We start from the raw sequence: 14,371 nt of genomic DNA on the forward strand, positions 1-14,371 counted from the left end.
TCTCCATTGCTTTTCACTTGCATCTATCAAACTACCCCTCTAGTAGCTTTATCCTATAAGACAAATGTCTGCAAATGAGTAGACAAAGTGTAAATGTACATAATCAGCGGGAAGATAATGGCTCATAAAAGTGTAAGGTCAATGGGCTTATCTCCTTTTAAAAAAATAATGAATGACTGCTTGAGGTCTCTACGGGTTTTCATGTTAACCTCATAAAACTTACTTGGTGATACTCCATGATGTTTTAGTTAAATATACTGTATATGATGACCTTGACAACATACATTGACATCATCGAGTGACCTCACCTCTGTATTCACAACTTATTAAATAAAGCACCTCTGCTTTCCTGCTTGTGAATTACATACATATCTGGGATATTGGTTGTAAAAGCTAATTACAAGTCCAAAATGTTAACAAAATGATCCAGCCAAGGAGGAAGGCTCTTAGTTTCATTCAGTTCCACCCACCTTGATCCTTTCCTCATGTAACCAGCCATTCTACTTATGGAAATAGGTATTTTGGGCCAATGTACCTGGAGGTTCCTAGTTATAATGACCACCACTTTAAACCGTCATGATACAAATGCATTGTCGACCTGTTTCATCAACAGGTGAAATAGGCAGGCAGAGATATCCCAAATCAAAACTCCCCATCAGACCTTGGAAACTTGAAAGACAATAAGATATGTGTTTTTGTTTTTACACTTTGTTTTTTCAATTTTCTCCACATCAACTTAGAACCTTTAAAATGAAATGATTTCTTTTTTTTTTTTTACTGACAAAACTATTTTTCCCCACTAAATATAAACTTTTCTTCCAATTTTTCTTTCAGTTAATTTTAACCACTTTGAAATTCTCAGAGCCATTGGCAAGGGCAGCTTTGGAAAGGTGAGTACTTGCCAATTGTTTTTCTTTTTTTCCCTTGGAGGCATTTTGCTGTACTACTTTAATTCTACAATAAGCTTATTTTCTTTCCAGGTTTGCATCGTTCAGAAAAATGACACCAAGAAAATGTATGCTATGAAATACATGAACAAACAGAAATGCGTGGAACGCAATGAAGTGCGAAATGTATTCAAAGAACTGCAGATCATGCAAGGTCTTGAGCATCCATTTCTAGTGAACTTATGGTGAGTCGGTTCAGGGACAGCAAGTATTGCAGTTGCATCACTGAAAACAGGTTTAGTTAAATATAGAATTCACAAAACTGGTCAGAGACTGACTCAGCTACGTTAATATAGTTTGGGAGTTAAACACAATTACCACCGATGTTATACTCTGGAGAGTGAACTAGGCTTTTGACATTGGTCAACATGAGTAGGTAACCCCACTGGAATGATTTATTTAAAAAAAAAAAAGAATTTCAGCTATAGGGTTTCAGCTATAAGAAGGTGCTAAACTATATTTTGTATTATATTTGACCCTCTGGTGTTTTATGATAACGTACTGCATTAGTTATTTCTTATTTTGAATAATATTAGCAGCTTTTTAACTTTTTGCTGCACCATCACTTCTAAGACATTTACAAATTTGTTGGTGAATTGTTATGAGTTTAAACATTTTCAATTTATATCCTTCACCATCCATTGCTAAAGACCTTTGGTGAGATTCTTCTTTAAAAAAAAGTCACCTTAATTCACAGGCAGACTCACGGTTTAGTGAATAAATCCATAGCGTATCCACATCTTAGTCTTGTAAGAAATCTTTGGTGTTGCCAGTAGCTGTAAATCTCTAAACTATTATTAATATTGACTGTAATGAATGTGGCGTGCCTTCAGAGGATAAAAGTTATGCAGCCAGAAACTACCATCCCCTGCCTAGATTTATAGCCAATACTGAAATATACTAAAATCTAATTTAGATAAGTATCAGTTTCTGGACAATGTAATATTAATCTCAAAACAAAGGCAGATTAAAGGTCATCACATGGAAAAGAAAATACTGCGTAAAAAAGCGACATTTCATTAGTTGTGTAATTTACACCTTTTACACAATGTGGAAATGCTATAAATGTCACTCCTACCTTGTCACCATGCTCTGTGCTAGTTAATGGGTGGAAATGCGATGATACCCACATAAAGTGAATTAATTCTCTGCCCACATTATGCCGCAGCTCTCCCACATCTTGCTCTGATTGTTTAATATCATTAATCATGATTCCAATAGGTAAAGCACACTTACAATTCTAACCATAGTGCTTTCTTGGCATCGTGTTTAATATCACCATTAGGTTAATGGATTGATCATCTCCCTGGTTAGATGTCACACACTGCAGAAGAAATGGTCTTCTCATTCTAGCTAACTAACCATGGTACAAAAATAACAAAAAAGAACCAGCTTCATTGTTTTGCATTGGGTGACTTTTATTGCCCCATATAATCAGGCAACATTTTTTCCTACTTGGCCTTCATTAAGCATGATAAAGGTTAAGGTTAAAACTTCACATAGTCTAGTGCTGAATCAAATTAATTAAATACAGATACCTTGGTGCTGGTTGTTTTTCTTTTTTTTTGGTGAAATTCAGGTGTTGGCTGTCTCTACATGTATGAATTGTAATTTACCAACCACAAGCAATAAAACATGCATGTAATTTAATCTGAAATTTAGGCTGACATGTTCAAATATTTATTTTCTAAGAATTAGGTTATGTTGTGGTCTATTATTAAGATTCGGTGATCTATTGTCTGCCAACACAATGTCAGACATTTTTTTTTTCTACTTTGGGACGAACTGTGAATAGAACAATATAAAAAATATATAAAAAAAAAAAAGATGTAAATGAAGTTACGTATAGCGCCCATAAATAATTTATTTATTATGTATTATAAGTAAAATTGCCTCTGAAATAGAAAGGAATAAATATTGGTCGTCGGCTAAGCTTATGGACCCTTATTAAATGCTGAGCTATACAATAAGAAGACACTTGGCAATCTTTTGGTGTTAAAAAAGGTAAACGTATCATCTAAACGTTCCCATATAAAGACAGTAATGAAATTGTGGGAATTTCTCCAAAAACACCCATTAAAATTTGCTAATCTATAAACAGTGGTGTGTAATAAAAGAAAATATGCAAAGGCAGTAAAATGAGAAAAAAAAAAATCATCTTATTGCATTATTTATATTTAACACTGGTGTATTGCTCTTGCACATTGCTGAGCTGGGTATATTGATGATCAAATTAGAAATTGTAATTATGTGATTGAAGTTAAACTGATATGTTTAATACACTTTAGGAGTCGTTTTAAAATTTTAAGCTTTGGAATTCCTATTCGTGTAACTTTGTTCTTAAAATAAATGAGAGTTGATTTCACACATCGTATCACAGAAATGATTTTGTTAACTAAAGAGCAAGACTAGACACAAGTTCTGGCATACTTCCAGCTGAAAGTCCTTCCAGAGAGCTCCGGAATTAATCATTATACCTCTTGATTTCAATAAAGAAATGGAAGTACTGGCAGCTGGAAAAATGAAATGTTGCAATGAATGTGTAGAAAGATCAAGACACCATAACTTTTCAATGTAACGGTCTGGCGTGGGACCATCATACTCATATGGAAGGTCATATCTTAAGGGATTCAGATGTCTTTCATCTGGAAATTAGTAATGCATTGCAATCCATCTAAGAACCCAAATAATTTAGAAAAAAGTTAGGATTATGATTAACACTTCAAATAGACTTTATAATGTGTAGAATTGCATGTCACCATCCCTTTAGGGTCAAGGAGGGAATCTTATTCCTGTCATCTCCAACCATAAACTCCCTCCTGTCTTTAACTGTGCCCTATGGAATGCCCGCTCGGTATGAAACAAACTTGCTTGTATACATGACCTTTTTCTCTCCCATGCTTTTAACCTCCTAGCATTTACTGAAACCCGGATCCCCTCCCATGATATTACAGCCTCTGAGGCACTCTCCTTCGGAGGATTACACTTCAGCCCCACTCCTAGGCCTGATGGCAGAAAGGGTGGTGGTGTAGGCATCCTTCTCTCACCTCACTGCACCTTCCAGAATATACCAAGCCCTCCCTCCCTCTCATTCTGTTCCTTTTGAGGTTCACACAATCCGTCTTTTCTCTCCACTTTCTCTTCAAATTGGAGTAATATATCACCCTCCAGGTCCTACCCCACTTTTCTGCCTGGCTCCCTTTCTTCCTCTCTCCTAAAACCCCCTATCTTATTATGATTTTACATTCCTTTAGATATATCTAACAACTCTGCTAGCTCCAAACTCCTCTCCCTGACATCCTCTTCTGGTCTTTCTCAATGGACTAATTCCCCTACACACACTGAGGGACACTCACTTGATCTGGTTTTCTCCAGATTATGCTCCATTTCAGATTTCTCCATCTCTCCCTTCCCTCTGTCTGACCACCACCTTCTAACCTTTTCTCCAGTGCTAACCCCTAACAAAACAAAGTTGCAGCCCTCACCTGATATTTGTAAGCCATTACCAGATAATACCATTACCTAACTCAGCTTCACGAGAACCTCTCTTACCTTCCATATTAACCTTTTCTTGTCCAGACGCAGCAGTCTCTTTTTATAACAATACTCTTGCCTCATCTCTCGACAGCATAGCTCCAATTACTAAATGTTGCCCCCAACAATTGAAACGCCAACCGTGGCATACCAAAACCGCACGGCTGAACGCTACTTCGGAAAATACAAATCCAGCGAAGACGGTACTCACTATAGATTCATGCTTCCCACCTACAACTCTGCCTTCTCTCTCGCCAAACATCTCTACTTCTCCACTCTCATATCCTCCCTTTCTTCCAACCCACGACGCCTTTTTTCTACCTTCAACTACCTTCTCTGTCCCTCCATACCCACACCACAAACCTCTTCCACTGCCCAAGATCTTGCTACCCATGTCAGAGACTAGATTGAGACTATTAGACAAGACCTCTCTTCTTTGCAACTCCCTCCTACACCACCGTCCACCACTCTCTCCACTAATCACATACTAACTGCCTTTTCCCCAACAACTGGAGTCTAGCTGTATAGAAGTTTGTAAAAAAGAAGGCAGATAAATAATTAGTATGGCCTTCATAACAGGTAAGAACATCTCCTGCATCCAGTCTCCAGGATTTCTTATTTAACTTCTGAAAACAACAACCTTTCTTCTTGATAGCATGGCTTCTATTTTCCCTTATAGAAGAATGATCGAGACTGTTCTGTCACTGAGAATCCAAAACTTAAGAATGATTATCAGACTTGTAAAAATGGACACATTTTTCATTTTTGGTCCATTCGTATTCAGTGAAACAAATTTACCTGCCCTTTCGATTTGGACAAACCTTTTCCACAGCTTCACTACTTCTCTTGACTCTATTTGTTCTTCTGTCTTCTTTCTTCACTGTAAATAAAATAACTGGTCCACTAAGTAATGGATTTATAAGGTAAGATAAAAGCTATTCTAGATTGGCAAATTCTATGTTTTTCAGGATTTGTTCCAAGAGGATGGGATTTTAGCATTTATAGATAATAAATGTCATTTTTGGATAGAAAATGACTTTGGGCCTTATCAGTGGGGTGAAACCAGCATCTCGATAGACACATTGAACAAAGGGGTAATTTATCCTTATTAAAATTACTCTTATAGAGGATATGCCCTAAAAGTATTAAACTGCAATAAAAGAAATGATTATAAAATTCTTATTTAGCGAGAGACCGTATTTAAACTTGTACGGTATAAAGGTACACCTGAGGTTCAGATCAATGTAGAATATAGTTTACACTATGAATGAAAATTTACTAACATCTGCAGAAAATAAATTATTTGGGAAAAGTTTGAATTAATATAATGAAATGAGTAACTTCAATCCTGTTAAGCATTCAGCAATATTTTGGTATCCAATAGAGATGGTTCTTGTTTGTCCACTTAAAGAACATCTTGTTGAAATGTTCATGAGTTAAGGTAAATAAACCACGGGAGCTATTTATAAAGACTCATTAGACTTTCATGATGTGCAGCTGTGCTTTCCCATGATGTAGACGGGAAATGGGTTCTTGTCTTATTGTTGTTGAGGAATTTGCTAGGTATCTCAGAGACATGGAGAAGTAACATGTCATTTAATAAAGTGCATTAACAAATTAATGTATGTCAAGATCTTGTTATAATTGAGATTATTAAAAAAAAGTGTTATCATGATATGCCTTGACATTGAGGCTCTCCATGTTTCACATTAGGTTAGTCATAATTTTAAACCAATATTTTACAGATAAAAAATGTGTTCTGCTTCCTACTAAATAACAAACTAGGAGCTTGTGTTAAAACCTACACACTGCACACTCCTGCAAGGACAGGCAGGGGTTAACAGGTTTGAGGATACAGTGATGAATCATGTATATGGTTTGTCAACCAAAATAAAATATAGGCATTATAACCACCTAAAAAGGACGCTTACCTCGCTTCCTACGGTGGGAGACCCTCAAAGCTGTATGCAGCTTCATAGCACTAGGTGGGCTACAGGGCTATGCCAGGCACCGTGCACTGATCTGTGGCAGAGACTCGTCATTGCTGGAAGGGTCCTACTTTTATATCTTTTACTGATACATAACAGCCAATATAATTGTCTGTCATACATGATCATGCTCATTAAGCATTGTTTAGAAATATTGATGTGAGATCAAAACAGGATTTTCATGCTGTACTCCCTAACCTGTCTGTCTGGTTTCTCAAGCATCCCAGGTTCAAGGACTTGTTCAACAGTGGTCAGCAACACTAGAACATTCTGCACGATGTCATTTTGATTTGAAGTTCCTGTTATACTTATTTATGCAAGAAATAACTGAAAACAACATATTAACCATCCCTTAACAATTAACCCTTATATCAACATGCCTTTATTATTCTATTAACTCATTCACATAGCTATTCTCTTCTAGGCACTACAGAGCAGATATATTAATTTAAAGGGGTTTGTGGGAGCAACCAAAACAGTTTGGATTGTGCTGCTTTGTTGTATAAGTATAGTTTTCATACTACAGCATACCTTCTACATGTCACTCTTTAGGACTCAAATCCCTCGCACTTTATTCCCCCTATGCTAGGAGTTCAGAATGTTTGCTTGGTATGAGTGCTTCATGTTGTGTACATTCGGTATGTATCTATAATATATTTATATATGATACATGCATTATTTTTCCTTTAAATATCCTTACTCACAAAGTTACATTAAAAGTCTTGGGAATTACCTGCCCACTTGTTACAACTAGCAACACTAGCAAAGGATAGACCCCAATGCAGATCATTATTGGTACCCCTCTAGTAACAATATTTTCATCTTAATATAAACTAGACCATAAGCCTAAGTAAATGCATTTGGAAACTTTTAAACAGGTACCCTGTTTCCCCCACGTGAAAACTTGATCAGAGTTGAAGACATTGTGGCTGCAGAACCCTTTTGCATTCTATACTTTTTATATTCTTAAGAAAATCACCTCTTGGTAGAAATGACAGTGCTTAAAATGAACAAAACTCATCATGACATCTATTATCTTCCTTTATCTGTGGTGATATTGCAGCCTAAAAATAGTTCAAATTAATTACATTTAATTTCCTGAGCAACATAGTAGAGTGACAGTTACTGCATGATTAGATTGTTTGTAAAGATATTGATTCACACTTCTGAAATTTACTCCAAGGGAGACATTCTGATACAAATGCAGGTACACTTTTGCAGGTACCTCAAATAATTCTCCCCAATCTGAAATCAGATCATAACTCAGCAACTCTGTTTTTACTCATCAACTGCATAACTTTACTTTTATCAACATTAAATCTCAACTGCTGATGCACAGTCCTGCTTTTGTGTATTCACCAATGTGTTGCTATGAATTAATTTAGAATACTGAAAACAAAGAGAATGGAGGATATAGATAGCTTGGACATTTTAGGAATATTTATGTGAAATAACCTATTGTGGAAGCTGAAACGTCTGGTAAATTCAGAAGCGTGTGAACCCAGGGGTTCATGGAAAAATAGGCTCCTAGTTCCTACACACTATTTTAAGTGTTTGCTAAGTTTACTTGGGGACACTCATCTGGGGCGTGTTCTCATGAGGAAAAACACATTAAAATAGACATACAGTTTAATTTAAGAGGTGCGACAGAAATTATTAGTATATGAGATGGTAAAACCCCAATGAGAATACCTTAAAGTAAACAGTAACTTTTGAATTAATAAAATGTAAGCTGGACATTTGCTGGGATAATTAGTGTCAAATCATACAGATATAAAGAAATAAAATAATTTATCAAACACCAGCTTCTCGTTCTAGCAGCCTAGAGGAAGGTGCTGTTCTATGATGTTATCCCTTACTCTGAAAGTTAAATATCACAAAACAGCACAGAACTTTTGGAGAAGCTTTTTTTATTTATGGCACCAAAATATCCATGCCTGCTTTTATGTCACATGACCATTCATTGTTCCGGCAAAAACTATGAATTAGACAAAATTTTACACAATTAAATAAGTATTTCTGAGAGGTTTGGTCATTTAGCAGTTCTTGGACTGATGTTTCTATAGGTCCTTTAATTACTTAGACCCCCCCCCCGTTCTGCTTTTCAGCAATAGAAATGAGTTCCCAACATACATTGCCTAATGCTTGAATTATCTTTAATGGTGATAATCCTGTATAAAGAAATAAACATTTATTGTAACCTGTTTTAATATTATCCCCATTCATAACTTTATGTTAGGTATTCTTTCCAAGATGAAGAAGACATGTTCATGGTGGTAGACCTTCTTCTTGGTGGAGACCTGAGGTATCATCTACAGCAAAATATACGTTTCACAGAAGCCTCAGTAAAACTTTTCATCTGTGAACTGGCACTGGCACTTGATTATCTCCAGAGGAACAATATCATCCACCGGTAAGTAAAGATTAATTGGGAGCTAAGAATGTTATATTAACACATTCTTGTTATAACTGAGACTGTTGTAAGTTCATCAGTGGTTTAAATGTCTAGTAATTATTATAACAGAGTATTCTAATATTTATTTATATAGCTCTAATTCTTCTGTACAATGAGAGTTCAATGTGATTTTTGGGTTATTGCTTAATTTACATTATCTGTAGTGTTATTCAGGAGAAGGGAACATTGATTAAAAAGTAGAGGAAAATAAATCTTAGCCCAATTTATAACATTGGTAACAGTGAGATCTCTTATGGGGCTTCCATTTACTTGGTTGTTGCAGTCATCAGCAACAATGTATTCATCTAATAAATGACCTAATGCATCTGTTTATCTTTCTAGTCTTGTCTTACCCTTGAATATATGTATTGTAAGAAGCGCTGCGTAAATTGTTGGTGCTATATACATAAAAGATAAGAATAATAATCAGCGGTAGAGCCTATTCTCCAAAAATGAATTGGTCCTTGAGAAATGAAAGCACATGGATTGTCCGTCACTTCCAGTCTTTAGCTATGGTACAGCGTTATGCGTTCAGTTGTACTGAAAAATAAGGCACATTAAATAATGTATTAACTCAAGCACATGCACACAAGCTTAAAACACAGATGTATATAGAGGTACAAGAGATTATGTGAAACAATGAAATATAATAAGTTGGTGCTATATTATACACATAGTGTGTGCTTGTAACTGTAAATGTTATAATTTAAATTATACAAATGCAGCTGCCAACTTGAATGGGAAAGTAGTGGTCGCTTTGGAGTGTATAGCAGATACTTTTCATTGCTTTCCATGGTGATTGTCCCTGGGCAAAAAAAATATTATTTTGTTTCATCAATATGCCACATGGTCCTTGATAGATCCTGTTTTTTAAAAGGACAATTCTGTAATTTATTGTTTTTATTAATAGATATGCAAACGTATAGTAAATTCATCAAAGAACAGAGAGACTAGGGTACGGATAGGTCAACACAAGCCGTAGCGTACCTAGCGGGCAACCTATTATGCCCAGGCAACCAGTACATGCTAGAACCTGGGCATGATAGAAGTGTGATTGCTGTTAACAATTATATATATATATATAATTATATATTTATATAATATGTATATTTATATATATGAATATTGTTATTTAATTTTAATAAAAGTGTTAATAAAAGTGTGGGATTTTTTTATTTTATTTTTTTAAAGTTGGGGGATCATTTTCAGTTTCAGCCAAGTGAATGCTAAATTTTCGGTTTCAGTCCAGATTTTTTTATTTCGGTGCATCCCTACTATATACTAAGCCAGACAATGAAGTGGTAGACCTACACCAGATCAATGTTTGGCTTAGTATATAGCGATAGGGGTTATGCTGCATTATTGTCAATGTCTGGCTCAATGAATAGTGATAGGGATTACGCTGTACCTCCGTCAATTTGTGCCTCAGTATATAGTGATAGGTGTTATCCCGTACCACGTCAGTGTGTGCCTCAGTATATAGTGATAGGTGTTATACTGTACCACCGTCAATGTGTGCCTCAGTATATAGTGATATGTGTTGTGCTGCACCACTGTCAATGTGTGCCTCAGTATGTAGTGATAGACGTTATGCTGTACCACCGTCAATGTGTGCCTCAGTATATAGTGATAGGTGTTATGCTATAATACTGTCAATGTGTGCCTCAGTATATAGTGATAGGTGTTGTACTGCACCACCGTCAATGTGTTCCTCAGTATATAGTGATAGACGTTATGCTGTACCACCGTCAATGTGTGCCTCAGTATATAGTGATAGGTGTTATGCTGTACCACCAACAATGTGCCTCAGTTTATAGTGATAGGTGTTATGCTGTACCACCGTCAATGTGTGCCTCAGTATATAGTGATAGGTGTTATTCTGTACCATCGTCAATGTTTGCCTCAGTATATAGTGATAGGTGTTACGCTGTACCCCCGTCAATGTCTGCGTCAGTATATTAAAAAGTTGGAGGGGGGCGTGCCACATACAGGAGACGCCCCAGGTGCCAAATACTCTTGGTACGCCCCTGAACACAAGTCATAATTGTTTAATTAAAAATAGGCATGGAACTAATAGAAATATATAGTTGAGACCATAATTTTTTTGTTTTCTCACTCTTGTTATCATGTCTAAAAGTGTATGTGTCTCACTCTGGCTAGACTTAATAATGTTAGCATTTACAACTACATATTAACCCCTTAACGTCCATTGCCGAGTCAGGCACGTCATGCAAAACGGTCACTTAACGACCTATGACGTGCCTGACACGTCATGAGACTTAAACAAGCTTAGACAGTGATCAACGATCAATCGATGTCGAGGCATTCAGCAACACCGAGATCGGCATGATGGGCCATGTCTGGCCCCTCCCCGGGGCGTCAACATCCGCCATACATTGTACGCCCGTTTTAAAAGCGTTTAGGAGGCAATCAACGATCACCTCCTAAACTTCAATGGTGTTGCTGGAATGCCTCGATCAGGAGTCTTCGCCATCCGCAAGATGGCGGCAGCCCGGGAAAAAAAAAAATAAAGTTGAAAAAGTTTGCTAGACAGTCTCCAGATCCTCTAGAGAACTCTGGCTTCACTTGCAGGTTGAATACAGGTACTGCATTCAACCATACAAGTCAATGGAGCCCAGCTTTCTAATCACGATGTGATTAGTAAAATATTAAAAAAAAAAAATAAAAAAAAAAATAAAAAAAAGGAAAAAAAGAAAAAGCTTAAAAAAAAACATGGTAACATTTAAAAATTATTATGCTTTAGAGGAACTATCCAGTTCCAGCAAAATGTAAAAAATCCTGACATGGAAAATTTTTTATAAAAGCATTTCAAATACCCAAGGGGTGTCTAATTTAAAAAAATTCTTGGTTTTATGGGGTAAATTGGAGTGGCCGGGCTCAAAGATAGGGCATAGGCACAGACTGACCAAAATGGGGGGAAATAAAAGCGCACTTCCAAAATGTGGCATTTTAACCTCAAACACCAGACAAACCCATACATGTGGGGTATGACTGAACTCGGGAGATGTTCCTGAACACATATTAGGGTGTTGTTTGATAGTGACGTATACCTGGAGCTATAAATTTATACCCAAAGTACAATTTGTGTGAAAAAAAAAAAAAAAAAAATACTACCACAAAGTGTGGCAAAGGCTGGTGGTAGAATCTGATGCATGGAAAGGGTTAAATACTACCATTTTAAGTACCTTGGGGTGTCTAGTTTACAAAAATATATGGTTTTATGAGGTAAATTGTAGTGGCCAGTCTCAAAGGAAAAAAAAGCGCACTTTTCAAATGTAGCCTTTTAACCCCAAACAGCAGTCAAACCCATGCATGGGTGGTATCACTGTACTCGAGAGATGTTGGTGAACACATATTAGGGTGTTGTTTGATAGTGACGTATACCTGGAGCTATAAATGTATACCCAAAGTACAATTTGTGTAAAAAAAAAATACTAACACAAAGTGTGGCAAAGGCTGGTGGTAGAATCTCATGCATGGAAAGCAGTGGCGACTCTAGAAACAATATATAGGGGGGGGCACACAAGATACCACAGTCAAACTGGGGGGGCATTCATAATTTCCAAAAGTAATGTGCAATGGAATTATACTTTTGTTATTGGGCTAAAATAATACTTGATCATTCAACATGGGAAGCCTGAAGCCACAATTGAGTGCGACTAATTCTTGAAATAAATATTATAACACAATAAATAACTTTTCCACTAAATGATTTCAGGGCCTTGAACGTTTTGTCCCCTGAAGTCACTACAACTTCAGGAGGGCATTTAATCTCTGGATAAATATAAATTAAATAATTCCTACTGTAAGTTAAGTGCCAGGAAACAGATGACCAAACGAACACACCAACACAGGCTCTGTCACACCAACACCCAGACACACACACCAGGACAGGCTCTGCCACACCGACAACCAAACACACACACACTAGGACAGGCTCTGCCACACAGACACCCACACACATCAGGACAGGCTCTGCCACACCCACATCCAAACACACACACACACACACACCAGGACAGGCTCTGACACACTGACACCCAAACACACACCCTAGGACAGGCTCTGCCACACCAACACTGCTACACTGATAACCAAAAACACACAAACAGCAGGACACAATCTACGTCACAGACGTCTACATCAGGATGGATTTTTCACACTGCATTGTCGTTTATACCCCCCTTAGTGTTTTTGCCCCTTGTGTATTGATGCCCCTGCTGCCCATATATATTATTAGCCCCAGTTGCCGATAGCAGGTATAGATCAACACATTAACACACAAACCAAGCTTTGCATGTATAGATCAACTGAAATTCACTTGTGATCTCAGCACTGAAGGTATATATCAAATAAACAGAATCAGACATACAAATCCTGTATTTGCAGGTATACAATAGTATATGAAACGTAGCACTGCAGGTATAGATCAAATAAATACATGGAAACAGCATTGCAGGTATTAATCAACTGAATAAGACATACAAACACTGTATTTGCAGGTATACATAAATAATGTATGGGAATATATAGATATGGATCTACTGAATAACGCAAAAACCCAGCTTTGCAGGTATAGATCAATTGGAATTCACATAAAAACACGTCATTAAAAGGTATATTTAAAACCCCCTAAATTACAGGCATAGATCACAGGTTGCACACCCCAAAGCCAGCCCTGGCGTCCACACTGCCCACACAGCAATCACACTCCTATCATACCTAGACAACCAGTAAATGCTGGTACCTGGGCATGATGGGACTGTGATTGCTGTTAGCATCACACTCCTATCATGCCAGGTCAGCCAGTACATGCTGGTACAGGGTGGCTGTAAGTGATGTGTAGACCCCATACTGCTGGCAGCATCAATACACAAGAGGGGCAGCTAGCTAGGTTTCAGCATGTACTGGCTGACTTGGCATGATAGGAGTGTGATTGCTAACAGCAATCAAAGTCCCATCATGCTTAGGTTCCAGCCCTTACACATCCAACCAGTAAATGCTGGAACCTAGGCATGGTGGGACTGTGATTGCTGTTAGCAATCACACTCCTATCATGCCAAGTCAGCCAGTACATGCTGGTACAGGGTGGCTGTAAGTGATGTGCAGACCCCATACTGCTGGCAGCATCAATACACAAGGGGGGCAGCTAGCTAGGTTTCAGCATGTACTGGCTGACTTGGCATGATATGAGTGTGATTGCAAACAGCAATCACAGTCCCATCATGCCTAGGTTCCAGCATTTACTGGTTGGATGTGTAAGTGCTGGAACCTAGGCATGATGGGACTGTGATTGCTGTTAGCAATCACACTCCTACCATGCCAAGTCAGCCAGTACATGCTCGAGGTGCGGCCCGCGTAAGATCGGTTGCCCTGGCTGCCGATCTTACGTGGGCCGCACCTAGAGTTCTCGCGGGCCGCATTTG

At 37.5% G+C, this 14,371-nt stretch overlaps 1 protein-coding gene across 1 annotated transcript in view; it reads left to right on the forward strand.

Moving 5' to 3' along the window:
• The first annotated feature begins 842 nt into the window (after positions 1-842).
• The window catches only part of LOC149297908 (serine/threonine-protein kinase 32A-like), a 45,644-nt gene continuing 32,115 nt past the window's right edge, over positions 843-14,371 (forward strand). Inside the window, exons 1-3 of the mRNA XM_089488085.1 lie at positions 843-890; positions 981-1,132; positions 8,709-8,882. Of these exons, the coding sequence (XP_089344211.1) occupies positions 1,014-1,132; positions 8,709-8,882 (293 nt within the window). The 5' untranslated portion in view covers positions 843-890; positions 981-1,013. The remainder of the gene's footprint in view (positions 891-980; positions 1,133-8,708; positions 8,883-14,371) is intronic.

This window comes from Sceloporus occidentalis, unplaced genomic scaffold, assembly GCF_023333645.1.
Source record: "Sceloporus occidentalis isolate IW3139 unplaced genomic scaffold, rSceOcc1.0.p SCAF_36, whole genome shotgun sequence".
Classification (NCBI taxonomy): domain Eukaryota; kingdom Metazoa; phylum Chordata; class Lepidosauria; order Squamata; family Phrynosomatidae; genus Sceloporus; species Sceloporus occidentalis.